Source organism: Pogona vitticeps, chromosome ZW-PAR, assembly GCF_051106095.1.
Source record: "Pogona vitticeps strain Pit_001003342236 chromosome ZW-PAR, PviZW2.1, whole genome shotgun sequence".
Taxonomy (NCBI): domain Eukaryota; kingdom Metazoa; phylum Chordata; class Lepidosauria; order Squamata; family Agamidae; genus Pogona; species Pogona vitticeps.
The window spans coordinates 2924644-2944203 of record NC_135800.1 but is presented as its reverse complement, the minus strand read 5'-3'; the positions used below and the strand labels follow the sequence as shown (position 1 = coordinate 2944203).

Sequence of the window (19560 nt, the reverse complement as noted above, 5' to 3'; positions counted from 1 at the left end):
AGTAGGTGGCGCTTTTTGGCTTTCCATGTTTGCGTCACCTGGGTCAAACAGCAAAGGAAGTCGTGACCGCTTAAAAAGACTTCACCTGTGGATGCCAGCCCAAGCTTCGGCATCGGAATAGTGCCCCTCCAATGGCTGCCACTCCAAGGCGGAGTCCCCCACCTTGGCACCCTTCAAAGGTGTTTGACTACAACTCCCATCCTGCTTCGCCATCCGTGGCTTTTCCGGCTGGGTTCCAGGTGGCTTGAAATTCCCACTTTCTCTTCACTGTTAGGGCCATTAAAAAATAATAATCCTTCCCCCCCCCTTTTGGACTTTTAAGTCTCTCTTGCTGGTACAAGCTTGACAGCGTGGCCTTCGACCACGAACGCTTGCACGTGGTCTGATGATGATCTTTTGGTCAGTCTATGAAGAGATTGCCTACCCTTGCATTTGTATATTTTTTCTCTCTCCTATTACCCCCCCCTCTCCCATTTCTCTTGCTAGTGGTCTTGGTAGCCAGATGGGTAGTATACAAATAAAATAAATAATAAATAACGAGAATAGCTACTCCTTGAGAGAAGGAGGGCGGGCCAGGAGACCAAGCTAGGAATACAGAAAAGCATGACCTAGCAATGAACGTTATCCTTTACAGAAGATTGGGTTTTATTTTTGGAAAGAGACTCTCTTCTTTATCTCACTCCTATGCACCTTCTTCTCTTCGCTTCCTGCCTTTCTTCCTGAAATGCCAGGTTTATCACAACCACAGGGTTGGCATTTAGGGGAGAGGAGGGAGGTGGGATCCTTTAGGCAAGGAATGGGCAACCGACTGTCCTAGGGCAGTGTCATCTCCATAGGATGCTGTCCGGACCGGCCATGTGAGATAGGCTTCGATCGGGATCCCCGCCTTGAGCAGCGGGGTTGGACTCGATGGCCTTCGAGACCCCCTTCCCACTCCATTCTTCTGTCATTCTAGAAAATCGGCAGAAAGGTTAGTGTGTGATCTTATCATGGAGATTCGATAAATAAAACCAAGGGAAATCATCCACTGCCAAATATTTTCCCCATTTAGCTTATCAGAGACCACCCATTCCCGATCTGTAAGAAATGCACCCGTAGCATCTCGCGCCATGAAGCCTCTTCTCGCCCTGTTGGCTTCTCCCTTCTCTAATAATAAGATTCCCCCCCTTTTCACTCCCCCCTTCCTTTATTTTGTTTTCCCGGCTTTGCACACCACTTGGCCGTGGGTCAAAGCAAATGTTTGTAGGCATAGAGTTGACGTCAGCCCTTGCAGGTTGCTGGATCACAAAACGTCCCAGAGACTTAAAAAAAACAATTTTTTTCTCCCCCAAGGTAGATAGAGGGATGAGGAGAGAGAAGGGGTTTGTCTGATGGGCCCCTTCTCTGACGGATTCCTAGCTTGATGGCCTTCTAGATGTGGAAAAGCCTCTCCCGATGGGCCAAGCAATTCTACGTGCTTCTGATTTGTGACTCACTTATCTCTCCGGCTCCATCTCGGTCTGTCCGGCTCCACCTATTTCACCTTATGTCTACGGTTTGTTTGCTTTCTCTCAAACTCAAGGCCTGGAGATCTTCATCAAGCGTCCCGTCAATGCAGAAGACAGGAAAAGACACGTTTTAATACTTGTCATCTTAAGCATTAAGAGCCGAACGAAAAAGGAAACCCAACAGCCGCCAAGGGCTTTCTCTCTCTGGCTGCCTTGAAGGATTAAAACGTTGGAGACGATTGTGTTCCATTGTTTGGTCCCCATCTAGACTGAACGAATTGCATCAATCGGATTTCAGTCAAATGAACACTGAACATACGTCCCGGGGACTCAGAGGAGCTTCTGTAGCTGAGAATAGCAATCAAATCTAGTCCCAGATGCGCAAAGGATCGTTTCCCCCTCTTCAAAATGAAAATTCAAATTCTTTGGGGCTGAGATTTGAATTTTCACAAGAATAGACAGGAGCAGAGTTCCGCACATCCTAAAACTTTCAGCTCATTTTGCTTAATCCTGGATTCGGGGGCCTTCCCCCGTTTCGCTACCCTGACACTTGAGTGCCATTTCGCCGTAAAAGAAACGAAACGTCCGTGTTGAGTTTGAAATGTCAAGGTACGTCTCAAAAGCCGGACCCATCATCTGGCGACTCTCTCCGGAGCGTGAACAAATTTAACTTTCTATACAAAAGATCCCCAGATCTCGCCGTCCCAGATTCCGGCTTGCCTCGCATGCCACAAAAGCTTTTTTTCAATTCCTGGTCCTCCCGTGTTTCAGGATTAGATTCTCTTCTTTATGCGGCTAGAAGCAGGGGTCTCGTCACCCTGCCGCCTTCTTGGCACCAGAAGCTGAAAAATCTTAATTGCAACCCTGTCTCTTAATGGCCGCTAAAAAAATGTCGGTAATTGACAATTTGGTGCCCTCTAACGATGCCAGGATTTTTGCCGCTCGAAAGCAACACGGCCCGTTTTACCCCGTGATGGGCTTGGCACGGCCCGTCATCGCCAACGCCTTCTGGTGGGTTTGCAAGCGACTGCCACGTAGTGAATGTCTCCCCACCTTTATTCAAAGAGAGGGTCTGAGCAGAGGATGCGTTTTCCCCATCGTAGACCCTTTCCTCATCAACCACGGTTGAGGTGGGCTATATATCTGGGCGATCCCATTTAGTTATTTGGGATATATATATTTGGGATATATATGGCGGAAAGTGAGGAGGAACTAAAGAACCTTGTAATGAGGGTGAAAGACGAGAGTGCAAAAAACGGTCTGAAACTCAACATCAAAAAAACTAAGATCATGGCCACTGGTCCCATCACCTCCTGGGAAATAGAAGGGGAAGATATGGAGGCAGTGACAGATTTTACTTTCTTGGGCTCCATGATCACTGCAGATGGAGACAGCAGCCCCGAAATTAAAAGACGCCTGCTTCTTGGGAGGAAAGCAATGACAAACCTTGACAGCATCTTAAAAAGCAGAGACATCACCTTGCCAACAAAAGTCCGAATAGTCAAAGCTATGGTTTTTCCTGTAGTGTTGTATGGAAGTGAGAGCTGGACCATAAAGAAAGCTGACCGCCGAAGAATTGATGCCTTTGAATTGTGATGCTGGAGGGGGCTCTTGAGAGTCCCCTGGACTGCAAAGAGAACAAACCAATCCATTCTAAAGGAAATCAACCCTGAGTGCTCATTGGAAGGACAGATCCTGAAGCTGAGGCTCCATTACTTTGGCCATCTCATGAGAAGAGAAGACTCCTTGGAAAAGACTTTGATGTTGGGAAAGTGTGAAGGCAAGAGGAGAAGGGGACGACCGAGGATGAGATGGCTGGACAGTGTCTGCGAAGCAACCAACATGAATTTGACACAACTCCGGAAGGCGGTGGAAGAGAGGAGGGCCTGGCATGCTCTGGTCCATGGGGTCACGAAGAGTCGGACACGACTAAACGACTGAACGAACAAACGATATATATTGCACCCTTTTTTTTTCCTTTAAAAGGCCCCAATGTAAACTGCCCAGAGTGGCCTTGGCTGGTTGGGCGGTAATTAAAAAAAGATGAAATCAATCAATCAGTCATGAAAAGACAATGTTTAGAAGCTAAAAGCAGGAAGTATACAAATTTTTAAAAGAATCAAACAAATGCCACATTTCTAGTGTGGCATTTCTTTGATTCTTTTAAAAATGTGTATACTTCCTGCTTTTAGCTTCTAAACATTGTCTTTCTTTTAGCTTCTAAACAAAATCAGCACCAAAAACAGATTCAAGCTCACGCAGGGAAACTTTAAAAAAAGGGGAAAAATCCAAACAAATTCTGAAAAAATGCAGAAGTAGCAAGCATTGTTCATTGTGTAGTCTCTGGCTCCCTCTAGGGACCAGTTCTAGTAAAAACAACTTTATTTATTAATTTAATACTTTTAGGCAACCGATAAGTGAATCAGTGGATACCGATCCTGCGGATAAAGGGGGAGGGGTTCCTACTGTCGTATAATCGCCCAGCAAGGCTGTGAACCTTCTCTCTGCCGGAGACCTGAGTTTTGTTTCTCAGAAATGCAACCTCGGATTGGCCTAAAGCCAACGGGGAGTTGGCTTTCGAAATTGGGAAAATTCGAAAGGAATTCGGAAAGCAAATACGCAGCCTAAGAGGTCTAGGCAGCACACTTCAGCCTAAATCTCCCTACCGCCCGCCGCCGAACCTTCGTTAGGAGACTCATTCCAATTTTATTGTTTTGTCGAGGGCGGGGGGAAAACTCCAGGCTGGGCAGATTCAAAAGCAGGGTCTTAGGTCCAACACCCCCCTTGGCCCAAAAAGGGACCAGGGGGTCTCATCGTTGATCAATGAGCTGGACCTTTTCCCCCAGTCCAGCCACATCCACCAGTGGTCCTCCAGATGGAACAGCCAGGCCTCGGTTTCCCTCTCTCCCTCCTCCACCACCTCTGTGCCTTTCGCCGGAGCCTGGCATCCTGCTCTGAAGAATCCAGGCATCACGCCAGAAAAGGGGCCAAATCTTGGAGGGCTGGGGGAAAAGAAACACATCTTTGACACCGTCCCATTAACAGGGGTCAGCAGAGGGCCTGGCATGCGTCCATCAAAGCAGGAGCAAGCTCCCCGGGGATCCTAACCCACTTTAATCCTCCAACCACCACCACGGCCACCATCCTCCCACCAGTTTCCCTTCCCGTCTCTCGTAGATGAAACGGTGTGGAGGAAACCAGGCCAACAGCAGGGTAAAGGAAGGGACGTACTGTATATATACACTTAAAATGAACCTTCCGGCTTTCATTTCCCTCCCTGCAGGCCGTCCGCCTATAAAAGCAGGCGAGGGAATAGCTGGAGGAGAAGGGGCTTCTCGACGCTGCAGCGGTCTGCGTTTTAAAGTTAGCCATTTTGAAAGGGAAAAAAAGAGCAAAGAACATCCACACAGAGGAATAGCTTTCATAACAATAATAGCTATTAGGATTCTGATCATGCCGTCGGCATATGCAGGGTGCCTTGGAAGAACACAGCCAGGGAGCGTCACGATCAAGTCTAATAAACAGGAAAATGGCTATCGGGAGAGGTCTAAACAAAGCTTGGTTATAGCTGGACATGAGGTTTAAGGGGATAAATCGGTGCCACTTAAGGCAAGGCTGGGGGAAAAAAGGAGAAAACCACCCTTTCGAAAGAGGGCTGAGCTTTGCACGAAATGTCCATATGTTAATTTATAAGCAGAGATGCACGTTCGGAAACACTGAAAAATCCTGTGGCTGTTTCGTGCTCGCATAAGGGGAATCGTTTTCAGTCCCGCCGGCCAATGGCCACTAATGAATGAGGGGCTGGTTGTGTTCGGTGCCCAAGAATTTAGCCAGCGCCTCATTGATGAGTGGCAAAACTCTCCCCCGGGTTTTAAGCCACCTCCCTTATGCCGGCGTAAACCGGCAATAGGATTGTGTCTGCTACATATCATTGAAGCGGAGAAGACTGGGATTAGGTGATCTATGGACCTGTCGCTTAACCAGTCACCAGCGATTCATCGGCCACTTCAACTTCTTTAAAATCCGCCCTGCGATGTCGGGAAGAGAAAATCTCGCTCCTTCTTTAAGAACAAAGGCAGGCGGGAAGGGTGTGAATTAAAGCAGAGCGCTGCTTCTCTGCAATGATCATGGCGGGCTTGACGGTGCATATGGCTCCACAGCCAGATCCCTATACAGATAAATGCAGTTTTTTTTTTAAATGATGAAAAAAATGTACCAATTTTTTTCCTTGTCCTTTTAAAGTGCTGTTCAACAAAAACCCCAGTGACTTAAAAACAATTTTGGAACGGCTCAGGTTTAGCAACACCCAATGCTCAGGATGGTGGAAAGCCCTATGCGCTTTCGGTGTGTCATGTACGCAAACGTCTGAGGGCAACGCTCATAAAAGGCCCTTAGCTCCGTTCCCCACTCCTGATATAGCCAGACTGAATACTGCCCGCACGCCCACATGCTCACACACTGGCGCTCCATATTTTCCAGAGTTTTTAGCTGGAGGCCCTGAGCAACGCTGACAGCAGGCAGTGTTGTCTAGCTAAATAACCCCCATTGCCAGGGTTTTCCAGCTCCTCCCCGGCTGGCCTCCGCACCTCGGGTCACGGGGCGGGACAGGCTGCACATGCTTCGCCCAGGTGAGGCCGTTGCGCGCATTCGGGAGCATGAGTCCTACCCCGGCGCAGGATTGTTACTCATTGTTTTGGAAGGAGCCGATCATGAAGGATGTGAGCCCGTTTCCTCCGGGCTGGAGAGTCTTCCGTACGAGGACCAGGGCGATCGCACCCAAGAAGGGATCTTCGCTTTTGAAAAATGCCCCTTTCGGGAGATGCTTTGCCAGGAGAGACGAGATCCCCGTTCCTGTGACGTTTCTGAGAAGGTGCCACAGGAGAAAAAAGGTCAGATTTGGGAGTGTTCCTGACTTTGAGCATTTTGCAATCATTTTTTTTTAAAAAGGTTGTTGTGTAGCTCAAAATTCTGGCAACTTTTCCCCGCTCCTGTTGCGTACTGTATTCAGGCATAATTTGTTAGGGGGCATCGTAGAGATGGTGGGTGGGGCTTGAGCCTTCGATGGACAGGCCAGAAGCCAGAAATAGGTGGCTCCGATATGCATTTATTTATTGATTCATCCATCCGTCCCACCTTTCTCCTTAAAAATGGACCAAAGGCGGCAGATTTGTGCTTCAGGTTTGAGTCCTACATTATAACAATGGCGTGGAAGATAAATTGGCAGAACGGAGGGCGGGCTGCTCCTTTGCGACCGAAGCCTTCGGTGTTTGGGTGTGTGTGTTTCATCCTCACACCAGGTCTGTTGCGTGATTCATCATCGTTCAAACTGTTGTCTGAAGGTTATTTACGGGCACCCGAGATTCCTTTGCTCTCCCACTGGAGATTTGTTCCCACGAATCGGCGGCCGGGGTGAGATCCGGACCCAGAAGAATCCTGTTGTTTATTTTTAAGCCTTTGCTCCAGCCTGTTCGTTCATGGAGCTGGCGAATCCCAAGGTATTTGGCTGTCTTGAGGCAGGGGTTGAGAGATGCCCATCGGTTGAATCTTGCTTTACGGCCAGCATTCTCTGCCCCTCGTGAGGGTACGTGGAGCAGACCGAGGCTGCAGGACAGACTCTCTGATGGTGCCGAGGAAGCCTCTTCTTTCTCTGAAACGCTCGGCCACCGGCCTCTGCCTCCTGATTCAATTGCCTCTTTGGAACCAAAGGAAAATGGAGTTGGAAAGGGTCTTCCAGGCTATCGAATCCAATACCTTGCTCAGTTTAGGAAAACAAATCAAAGCAGGTCTGACAGAGGGCGGTCCAGTTTTCTCTCGAAGGCCTCCAGCGTTGGCGCGCTCACCAAACATCATGGGTCCCATTGTCGTACTGCTCTAACGGTTGAGAAGTTTTTCCCTGACATTTCACCAAAAATCTGGCTTCCTGACACTTGAGCCCATGGTTCTATGTCCTGCACTCCGAAATAAGAAGAGATCCTGTCCTTCCTCTGTAGGAATACCTTTCAAGGATTTGAAAAGGGCTCTCTTATCGCCCCTCATTCTTCCTTTCCCAAGGCTAAATCTACCCAGTTCTTTCCGTCTTTCCTCCGAGGGCTTGGTTTCCAGCCCCCCTGATCCTCCTCCTGGTCTCCTTCCTCTGAACTCACTCCAGTGGGTTGGTATCCTTCTCAAAGTTGTGGTGTCAAGGATGGGACATGGGACTCACAAGGAGAAGCTACAGTCAATGCGTGCATGAATGAACCCCAAACCTCCTTTCCAGCTAGCACAAATCTGGTACCAACAAATTAGTTCTAACAGATTTTGTTGCCACAAGGAGCGGGTCTTTTATAAAACGAACGGCTCTTGACTGCCCCTTCAAGACCAAACCACATGCAAACACTCTCAGGGGATCTATTCCACCCCTGCCCTCTCTCCTGCTCCGAAATATCCGAGCAAGGTTGGGACTTTTGTGAAATGTGGCTCGGAGGCTGTTGAAACACAAAGCTGCCAAACAAGTCCCAGTTCTCTTAAGCTCAGAGGTGGGGGTCACCATGCCGCTTACTTGTGCTTCTAGGAATGAACCTTCTCTAGCTCAGAGCGGAAGGGAGGTGTGGAAACACAATCAATATTTGCTTTGCTCTTTATTTTTCGAGGCCCAGCTCAGGGAAAGAGGACAGAACCTGACAGTAACATATTTTTGCAAGCTAATCAAAACGTACAGACTCGAGAGGTGGCAAAGGTTTAGTTAGGTAATTACTTGCATCGTGACAGTGCAGAGATTTGAAACAGGAGGAAAGAATGACGAATGGTCGGCACCAAAACCATTGAATTCGTTATTTCATCAATGAGAGCTCGATTGGAACGAAACGTTTAGGAAGAAAAATAATTTGTCGCGTCGAAATAGCGCTATGTCACTTTCAAGCAATGTGGAAAAATTCATTTAAAAATATTTAAAAGGGGCAATAAGCAAGGCAGAGAAAAACATCCAGAGCACAAGAGAAGAACGAGGGGTTTGGGGCATGACAGAGAACCGGGATAAATTATTTTAGACACATTTTAGGGGGGGGGGGGAGTTGTAAATGCAACAGTTTAGATTCCCATGTAGTTCCCAGGATTGACCTAAAACTAAATTTAAAACGGGTCAAAAAGTTTTGATGTATTTCACTAGCGTCATCACAAACTCCGTTGGCTGCCATAAGTCAGAATTCACTAGAAGGCACTTTGTTTTTATTATTAGTCTCTGACGTCTCTGGTTCGGGTGATGGCGAAAGAGACTAAGCCACCGGGTTCAACCCCGGGGGGTGTATTAATTGCGCATGTGCTAGCTTGCAGACGTGAGATTTCCCCTGATTCTTCTGGCTCCTTGGCAAAACGAACACAAAGCCAGCAGTCCTAGAGAGAGAGAGAAAAAAAAACACCTCTGGGCTTTCCCACCAAAGATAAATCGCCTTCAGAAAACTCTTTGGCTGTTGAATAAACCCAGGACCTGGTCTAGCTTCAGGTTAAAATCAATGGCACTTTCTGAAGGGGGCAGGGTTGCGTGCTCAATACAGGAAGTGGGGAATGTGTATTTTTGTCAAGTGGTTCTCAGCGGATCAAAAACGGTATTGATCTGATTATTCATCAACCTCTTAGCAGATCAATCCGGTTTAAATAAAGACACGTCTACAGGGTTTCGGGCTTTGACATCATTTTAATCTGCTTTGCATTTTAAATGGTTCCGAATGGTTACACTGGGTGTACCCACCCACCCCCACCCTGAGATCTTTTACGAGAAGAGGGGATATAAATATTTTAGTAAAATAAATTAATTAATACGGCCAAATAACTACAGGTATCTAGGTGAGTTTTCAAGAGACAGGTGAGTTGGCTTGCAATGGAATAAAAAAGAGTGGTTTTCATTCCCTCTTGTAAAATTACCAAAATGCCAAACTGCACAGGTTGAAATTTGTGTGTCATGGGTAGAATGGCTAACCGGGACCCTAGGAGAGCTGGGTTCAACCCTGGAAGCTCGTTAGAGGGATGGGACTAGTAAAAGCATTTCCTTAAATAATTCCCTTACCTTGAAAACCCTATTAGGATTGCAATGCTTGCGGAGTTTTGAATTTTGGTTAAACGGCTCTAGCTGCACAGCAGAATAGCTTCAAGTTTCTCCTTGAGTAGACCACCCCCTTCCTATTATCCATTAGCTCTTGCCGTCTCGATAACTCACTCTTGAGACATGGGTAAGAGAAAGAATAAAAAAGTTTCAAGGTACTCACAGCCCTGAACAGATCGAAAACCGCACGCGGTGCAAAAAAAAAAAGGTTGAAATCCCTCTAACTGCTTAAAGTTTGTTCTGACTTGACAGCCTGCAATTTAACAAGATGGCAAAGTCTGTTCATTCATTAAAAAAGAGAGAGAGAGATCGTCTAGGAGAACAGGCGCCCTGTGTCTCGTTAGTATCAGTGCCAAGATTCAGACCTCTCGTTTGCGGTCTTGGCGATAAAACAGAGGCAGAAAGGCGGACACATCCACGTCCATTGATACATCTTGCTATTCATTAGGAAATTCCAGTCTATCTACAGAGGTTTGAACCTGGATAATGGACTCTTTATCGCATTACATTCGTTAATGGCTTACGGCGGCTGCGAATGTTGGGTGAACGGCTAATGCGAATAATGCAACGGCTATTACATTACGTACTATGATGATTAATGTACGTCACTGTCACTCCTTTTGGCTGCAACGAATTTCCTTCTGTCTTTCCCGCCTTCTGCCGTGTCCTAACCGTGGGTAATGCACCTCTACCTCAAATTAATTTGTGAATAATACGTCATCCGTTGATAGCTCAAGGGTTGAGGTCTCGGGCTGCAGAGCCAGAGGCTGGGAGTTCGAATCTCTCCACTGGGCCTCCTTGACAAGGGTGGTGTGGATGATCCCTTCCAGCTCTTCAGTTCGACGATGATGATGATGGCGATCTGATGAAATAAGTTATAGTCTATGAAAACTCACCTCTAATACATTTTAGTTTTTTTAAGTCACCAGGGGCAAAGCTCTCCAGATCCGGAGGTCCAAATCCGAGCCTTTGGTACCGAGTCTTGGGTTCGAGTCTCAAGTCTGAGTCTCCCTATTAAAAACAAGCTGTTACCCTTAGGAAAAAAAGGGAAGGGGTGAGGGGGTTCCGAGTCACAAGTCGTGTCTGAGTCATTGGCGGGGGGGTGGATTTGAAAGCAAGTTGAATCTCCGGGGTGACTTACTTGAGTCCGACCGAACAGCGAGTCCCACAACTCGAGTTCCCAACCGTGCTGCTTACACCTGACTCTCAGGAAGGCAAGATTGCCGGAAGCCATCTTTCCGTTTCTTGCAACCCACTGGGACGATGGGTCTCTCTCCTAGGACACACGACTCTTTTATTGCCTCCTGGATATACAGTACTTCGCTACCTATCTGTGCCAAGAATCAGGCTGACTCGTTTTTTAGTTGATTAATCTACTAATTGAACCCATTTAAGCCCACTGGCCTAGAGTAGCATCAGTGAGAGATTTAGCTGTTTCCCTTCCTCTCATTGGTATTCATGGAGGGCGCTAGCATCTGATGTTGGTGTTTTTTTCTCCCTCTCTCTCTTTCCAGCATCCCCGTGGTTTCCCCCTTGCAAACAGAACCTATCCAATTGTACACGTACAGTACACACACCGGGGTTGCATCCTCCCCATGCAGGGCGCTTGGTAGGCATGGCAACGTTGCATCTGGCAGTCTCCATGGAGATGAAGCCAGGGACCTGAAAGGAGGATGGAGAGCAACTGGGAAAAGCCCATATAGCGAGATTTTGGGATTTTTTTTCCTTTCAGAACCCACCTGCATCATCCATCTGCCGTCGGTTTTAGGGCTGGCTGCGAAAATCCTCCAGTGCCTTTGCCATCAGCTCGAGAGGAGAGTCTGAGAACCAGCAACGCTCATCACAGCTTTTTACAAAATTCCTGAAAACTAATTAGTTAGCCCCCCCCCACTCTTTACTGCTCATTATCTGTCTGCTTTGCATTGCTAATGGGCGCTCTGTACTTATTAAGAGGCCAGTCGCTGGGCGCCAAGGCCTTGATTGCGGCTTAATTTCGTACAAATGTCTTTTCCGAAGAACGAACGTTGCTCTATTGCGTTGGAGGTTCGGTGTTTGAACGGAATACCCGCATATCCAGACGGCTAACATTTATCAAGTTTCCACTTGGTTTCCTGTTTTCCCTTGACTTTCCCCCTTATTCCGATTCCCCGCGAGCCTGTGATTTTTTTGTAAAGCACACACACGAATCCGTATGTATTTGGTTGCATATTTTTTCCATACTGCCGACGCTTTCCCGGAAATACGCAACTTCGCTCCTGGATTTCCCCAACGTAACATGATTTTGTGTGCATTTCTTTTTTCCTATGGGGCAAACTGCACGGTGACATTTTCAAAAACGACAATATAACTGTGTTGCGTTTCGTGGGTAGTTTTGGAGAGCGCAGATTCGGTTAATTTGCACTGAACGGTGAACCCGAGAAATATAAGATCTAATCCAGGACTCTGGCTTACCCCCCCGCATATACATTAGACAATTTATTTCGTGTGGATTGGTGACCCAGTAAGGATAGATATGGTCATCCCTTTGAATTCTGGATCAATGGATGTGTTAATGGTCTCTAATCGAAAGCCTACGTTTTGGAGATAAAAATGCCACCTCCATATTGCTAGACGCTGGCTGGATAGCTCAGTGGTTTAAGTCTCTGGCTGCAGACGCTGGGAGTTCGAATCCCCCCCCACTATGCCTCCTGGGAATAAAGCCAGCCTGGGTAGCCTTGGGCCAGCTGCTCAGTCCCAAGGATGCCCCCTAGAGGAAGGGAAGGGTAATACACCTCTGAGTCTTCTCTACCTTGCCATATGTCAGCATTTACTTGGTAGCACGTGATTATCATCACGTCCGCCAGATAAACCACAACTCATTCATACCTCGAGAGGAGTTCTTGACTTGATGGTTAGCGCAGCTGAGTAATGAACATCCGTGCATGAATATACGGGGTAGGAAAGAAAGAAAACCGCAGCCCCATTTCAGATTGTAACCTGTTGGGTTTATTTCACCGGTTCTAGTGCTGCTGAATCCGGAGAACAACTTACGTAGTTTCAAACGGTAGTTCACTATGTCGCTTTTCCTGTCCTAGAAGCAGAGTGGTGGAGAAGGTTGTATTTTGACCAGATTCTCCCCTCAGGGACTCTGCAGTTTGATGATGATGATGATGATTTGTGAGAGGCTGCCTTCCGATTCTGCAGTTTTGAGAAATATGGGAGCACACATTAGGTCTGGGTGATCCCAATGGGAACTATGAGTAGATGAGATTTTGCGCTCTTTGAGAATTAGTCTTTGAGAATTAGGCAGGATGTTTGGGGTGAACACTTCCTCTCTAAAACCTTCCCTGTCTGTTGTGTTGTTTTTTTTGGGAGAAGTTTCTTTTGATGCTTGCTGGCTTAAAAGACCCTTTGATGCAGGTCGATCAAAGGGATGCAGGACACGGGGCCCCCTTGGACAGAAAAGCAAGACATTTGACGTCGGAACTCCAGGAACGAGGTGCCTTCCGAGCGAACGGCACGCCGGGTGGAATTCAACCCGCAGTTCGAGCCGACGGGGCAGACGAGTTAGGGTTGCGCTGGACATGTTTCGGGAAATTAAAGAGTGTTGCATCAAGGAGGCTCACCCGGTTTCCTCTCTTGCCTAGTCTTGTTGTTGTGTAGTTGTGAGTCTGGCAGAAAATTCACAGCCAAGGATTCTTCTCTTCCCCTGAAGGGACCCACTTTTGGCAATGTTGCCTGTGGGATTTTCGCTTCTCAGAGAGGGCTGGAGTTTTACTTTCAAGAAGGACTGTGTACTGAGGAATTATCCATTCGTCCACCCACCCAATCCATCTATCCACCCAATCCACCCAATCCACCCAATCCATCCATCCATCCATCCATCCATCCATCCATCCATCCATCCATCCATCCATCTATCTATCTATCTATCTATCTATCTATCTATCTATCTATCTATCTATCTATCTATCTATCTATCTATCTATCTATCTATCTATCTATCTATCTATCTATCTATCTATCTATCTATCTCTATCTATCTATCTATCTATCTATCTATCTATCTATCTCTATCTATCTATCTATCTATCTATCTATCTATCTATCTGTCTATCTATCTATCTATCTATCTATCTATCTATCTATCTATCTTTGGACTGGAAGCAGCTTTTTTTTTGTTAAATGGGGAACTGTTTTTAATCATGTGTTCTGGACGGAGGTTTTGAGTGATCTGCTTCTGGAAGTATTCGCTGGAAAGGCTCTCTGTTTGCGAATGGATGCAGTTTGGCAGTTCATCGAGTTGCGTGTGATGAAATCCCAAGGAGAGCTGTTGAGAGAGAGAGAGGTGGGGAGCACATAGCGTTTTGGGGTATGGGTTGAACTACAACTCCCATGGTTCTGTGCCATTGGTTGTGCTGGCTGGGGCTGATGGGCTCTGAAGGGTCCAGAAGGGTCCAGTTCCGACTGTTCCCACCGTCCACAGAGACCTGCTCCCGTGCAGTGGCTCTTCGAAACAAAACGACAACATTTAACAATCTTTTGCTTTCTGCTGCCCAGCGTCACACCTCGGGTTGTGATCCTGCCTCCCCCAACAGTATTCAGGCTGCGTGAGTCTGCAGGGCCCGGCCGACACTCTCTGACTCTGCCTGGCCAGCTGCTCTCACCAAGCCTCTGAACCGCCGGGGGGCTTGTATGTTATCAAAAACACGTCTTACCATCCCATACCCACCCTGAACCATCACATTGCTCACTTTAATGCCTGTAAAATGTATTTCCGGGCATTCGAAGGCCCGTCTTGCTCCTTGGCACGGGCTGGACTGGATGACCTCTGGGGTCCCTTCCAACTCTGCAATTCAAAGATGGTGATGATGATTCTCCTGGATAGCTCAGTAGTTTAGGCATATCTGGCCGTGGAGCCAAGAGGTTGGGAGTCCGCCTGTATTGACAGGGGCCGAATTCGATGATCCAGAGGGGTCCCTTCCAGCCCGGTAGGGATGATGATTTGCAGCGGGGAGGTTCCCAAACCAAGCGGCCCATTTTGCCCACCCTTTGTAGAACGATGCCCTTTTTGCTGTTGGGAGGCTTTCCCCAGACCCTCCTTGGCACAGGAGAGGAATTATTCGCTGTATCTCTCTCTCTTTCCCGGTCCCCCCCTTGGGATTTCCTTTGCAGACAATGAAAAGGTTGGACTGCGGAGAAAGGAGGGAGCCGAGGGAGAGGGTGGCCGCATTGCCAGTTGCCGACACCCCCCCCTCGACCCCCTTTCCAGCTCGCCTGCCACGGAGGACGACTGCGGTGGAGTTCCCCCCGCCACAGCCGCAGCCGCCTAACCTGTTGTGCCTTTTGGGAAGACAATGCCTGGGCTTGGCATGAGCGCCAGGCATACCAATGAGGCTGGGGAGCTGAGCGCAGCAAGAACACGGGTGGCGGGGGAAAAAAGCAGGTCAAGAGGGAGGCAGAAGGGCTGTTGCAGATGAAGGCGGGGAGGAAGGGGGGACCCCCATGCACCCGCCCGAGCAGCGGGCTCTGCATCTCAGCCAAGAGCATCGCGGTCCCCCCACTCCTGGACGGGCGCGCGGAAACCTCTCCCTTTGATTCGCCACGGGGAGGAAATGAGAGCCGCTGCCGGCCGGGCTGCAGCAGAACAACAGCATCCGTTGGCAACGATGCTCTGGCCCTGTTAGGAGTGGTGGGTCGCTCGGAGCTGCCCGGCGTTTAGCCGCAAGGCCGGACTTGGCAAGGGGTTGAAAAGATTAAGCCCCTTGGGTGGGGTGGGGGGGGAGAGAGAAAGATTTGGGGGAAGACGCGCCTCTCCGCTGGAAGATGGAGGCCAAACCTTTGTTCAACATGCAGAAGGCGCTGGTCCAGCCCTTTCAGATGTGCATGCTGGATATCCCTCTGAGCGTGCAGGAGGATGATGTGAGTACAACACTGGTCCTTGGTGGTGGTGGGGAACCTGTGATGGTCAGAGGAGGAGGAGGAGGTGGTCAGCTCTGCAGGGACCAGCGGGAAATCAAGAGTCAGGACCACCCGCCCGTCCTTGCTCTTTTGGGAGGGTTCTGGGGGCAACTCAGGCTGGCGGAAGATGTTTCGGGGTGTGTGTGTGTGTCAGGTCACACATCCAACCGAGCCAACGCTGGTGCGCCTCCCGTTTGTGGCAGTTGTGCAGACTGAATGGGGTTTACACACCCACCCTGTCTGTCTTGGCTTTGCGGCCCCAGGTGGATTCCCAAACCAGGCATCAACCTGCCAACATCACCTTTGCCTTCGGGTAAGCCTGATTCGCGGATCGTGGCGGCAACAGGTTGATCGCCTGCGTTGAAGCAGCACCTGCCAGAGAGGTGCCTTTGCTCTGGTGTAGAAGCGCTGGGGTTGGAGCGGGTCCCCATGCGTGAACTGCACCCACAAAGTTGGACTGTAGATATATAGTGTTATATACATGCAGAGATAATGTAGGTTCATTTCTGTCAATCATCATCATCATCATCATCATAATGATGGATTCTGGAAATAACATCAGCAGAGCTACAAAAAAACCCCGCCAGGATATGTCGGTTTTTCGTTAAAGCTTGTATGTGTTATATATACCAGTCAATGCTTTTTTTTAATTGACTGTGCCTGATATTTTTGAGTAATAATAATATTCACCGTGCATGGATCATTGAGTCCAGCCCCCATCAAGGAGTCCCGGGGGGGGATTCGAACTCCGAACCTCTGGCTCTTCAGTCAGACCTAAAAACTCAGCAGTTCTTACGTTGTTATATCCAGTAGCCAAAGTGTTTTGTGCCATGTGGTGGTTAGAATCTGGTATATAGCTTAAAGTGAGACAGTGATGCCTTCTCACAGCCTGGCGGTGACACCGTTTTCGGACCTTTTCCCCCTCCCCTTACTGGGGAAGGGGTGGAGGGAATCGAACGTGGGACCATCTCCTTGCAAAATGTGAGCTGCCTCAAAACTCATTTCCATGGACACAGGTTTCCAGTGTGATTTTATTCAGCTTTCCCTGGAGGTTGCTGGAATTGAATCAGGGTCCTTATGCCCGCAACGCAAAAGTTGTATCTACTGTAGCTGAACCTGCTGCAATATTATCAATGCTGTCCAACAGCTGCTTGCCACGATCTCTAAAAGGCGTCCTTCCCATTACCGGATACTTGATATATTCTAATCCTGAGATGTTAGGGACGTAACATTTAGCCAGTAGGCGGCTCGGAAGTCAGCGGAGCAAGGAATCCCCTCCACGTTTTGCAGACAACTTTGCAAAATAAGCACAGTGCCTTGGCTTATCTGAAGTAAAACCTGGCGCGGATTCACTGCCCCACAGAAATCGGAGCTACTTGCCTTTGGTCGAAAAGTTCACAGAAATGCTGCCGTATTCTGAACCAAACCATAGATCCGTCCAGATCTGTATTATTGCCTGCAACGGCTCTTCGCTGCTCTACTCTTAGGACTGCAGAACTGGAAGGGATCCAGTGGATCACCCTGCGCAGGAACTGCCATGGGGAATCGAACTCCCAGCCTCAGGTTCTGCGACCAGACACCGAAACAGTCTGCCTTAGCTCTACCTGGAGATGCAAATTTGATCTTAAGACCTTCTTCACACCATGCCGCCATTCGTCAGCAAGCCAGGGGGCTGGTCTATCGTAAAAAGCCGTAGATTGAGCCAAGAAAATTTGTGGGGTTTTTTTTTTTACATCATGGGGTGCTGGTTACAGAAAGCCTTACCCAACTGCTGCATCTCTCGGAGACTTTATTATTTGAGATCATGGTGCCTAAGGCCAAGACAGGGTATGGCGAGGTGGCAGGAGAGAGGAATTTCAGAAGTGGAGTTTGCAGAGCAGAATTCTCCTCTGCAGACAAAGCTATAAATCACGTCTTCCTCTCTGCCTTCGGACACCGCCTTCCGACTGTGCTCCAGGCTTTGCCGCTTTGTGTTTCTTGGCGCCGAGTTAATGAGGGGCAGCCGGGTAATGACTTCCAGCCCAGATCTGTCATTAGTAACCCACGAAAGCCGTGTCGTTGTGACAGAGGACAGGAGAGGTTGGTTTCGAACAGAACGGGCGTGTTTCAGCGGCGAGTTCGATGAGTCTTTCTTAGTATGCTCTGCGTATAGAATCGTAAAACCCAGGAATCATGGAACCGGAAGGGGGCCTCGAAGGCTATCCAGTCCAACCCCCTGGCTCAAGGCAGGAATCCACAGATAATGGTCCTGTTTTCTCTTGAAAGCCTCCAGCGTTGGAGCGCTCACCTGTGAGGTCTTGGGTTCTATCGTCGTACTGCTCTAACAGTTAGGAATTTTTCTCTGATATTCCACCGAGATCTGGCTTCCTGTCCCTTGAGCCCACGGTGACGTGCGCTGCACTCTGGGAGGATCAAGAACGGATCCTGCCCCTTCTCTGTAGAACGAGCCTTCAAGGATTTGAAAAGCTCTATAATCTCCGTCCTCTTTTCTCCAGGCTAAACGTGACCAGTTCTTTCAGTCTTTCCTGATGGGGCTTGGTTTCCAGTCCCCCCCCCCCCGACCATCCTTGTCGCTTTTTTCTGAACTTGCTTCAGTTTGTTGGCAGTGTGGTGTCCAGAACTGGACCCAGGACTCGAAATGAGGTGTAACCAGTGCCAAATAGAGGGGGGCTAGTATCTCCCATGATCTGGAGACTCTACTTCTGTCAATGCATCCAAAAAACATGTTGGCCTTTTTTGCAGCTGCACTACACTGTTGTCTCCTGTTCAGCTTTTGATCTGCAATGACAATATAGACATATTTAAGGCAAAGTAGCCAGCCTCGTATGATTGGGCTGAATCCAGCCCTTCCAGGGCCCAATCTGGCCCCTTGAGCATCCCCCCCAATAGCCATGCTTCGTTCCTCATGACACCAAGATTTTGGCTTGTCTATGGATCTTCTCCCGCTCTGAAAAGTTAGACTGCCTCTCCACTGCTGGCAGTAGCTTTCAGCCTGACCTCCCTGAAGAAGGTCCATAAAGGTGGGAAGTCTTTCCAGTCCAAGAGCTGCAGAAAAATTCTCAGGGATCACGTTCGAAAAGGCATGACCCAAAAAATCCTGGTCTATTTTAGCTTAAAGCTCTTATGCTCAGCAGCTCCATCTATTGTGATTTTTTCAGAGTGCAAGAAAATTAGACAGTGCGTTAACAGAAGCAGTTGAGTCTTCTTGACATATTAGTGGAGAGTAGCATCAACGCTTGTAAAGGTCTTTCCCGTGTTTGTGTGTGTGTGTACAGTCAAGTCGGTTCCAACTTAGGGTGACCTTTTCCAAGTTTTTCTAGATCAAAAACACTCAGAGGTGTATTACCTTTTCCTTCCTCTAGGTGGCACCCTGAGACTATGCAGCTGGCCCAAGGCTACCCAGGCTGGCTCTGCTTCCCATCCATCATCCTTCTGAGATCAGTAAATCTAGCACCCAGCTCACGGGAGCAGGGGCGGGAGTGTTGTTTGCACAACTATTTTGTAAACTGCCCAGAACGGACATTGCACTGTGTGTCATCTCCATCCTGTGGCTGAAAGCATCAGGACTTCCATATACGTTGCTACTCTTCTTCTTTCGACTTGTAGACCACCCCAAAGTGCTTGAGCCCATTCTGGACTTTTTAACAAAACAGTTGTGCAAACAACACTCTCCCACCTCCTCTGTAAGCTGGGTGCTAGATTTACGGATCTCAGAAGGATGGAAGGGGAAAAAAGCCAGCCTGGGTGGCCTTGGGCCAGCTGCACAGTCCCTGGATGGCCCCAGAGGGACATAATACACACAAAAATATTTGTAACCATTTCTCAATCATAGAGCTTCAAGGAGAAATTCTGGTATGCAAGTAGAGTTCATAATTGAACTAGGATTTTTTTATCAGCGAGTTCGATTCTCTCTGCTGAGGACTTAATCAAGATGACGGGTTGCTTTTCTAATGCGAGCGTCGAATCGGCACAAACAAATGGGACCCAAATCCTGTTGCTCATCATAGCTAGAGCAAACTCCAATTTAATTTAGGTTTAACCTTCAGTGGTTGATTCAAA

General features: G+C 48.3%; 1 protein-coding gene across 3 annotated transcripts in view; it reads left to right on the top strand.

Moving 5' to 3' along the window:
• RALGDS (ral guanine nucleotide dissociation stimulator) overlaps window positions 1-19560 on the top strand; it is a 73807-nt gene that overhangs the window by 4022 nt on the left and 50225 nt on the right. Inside the window, exon 1 of one of the 3 annotated variants that reach the window (XM_072984911.2) lies at window positions 6144-6376. The exons of 1 other annotated variant lie outside the window; for it this stretch is intronic. In XM_072984911.2, the coding sequence (XP_072841012.2) occupies window positions 6197-6376 (180 nt within the window). In that variant the 5' untranslated portion in view covers window positions 6144-6196. Of the gene's footprint in view, window positions 1-6143; window positions 6377-15321; window positions 15463-19560 lie in introns of those variants that run through there. One more of the 3 variants, XM_078382799.1, reaches the window with a different exon arrangement.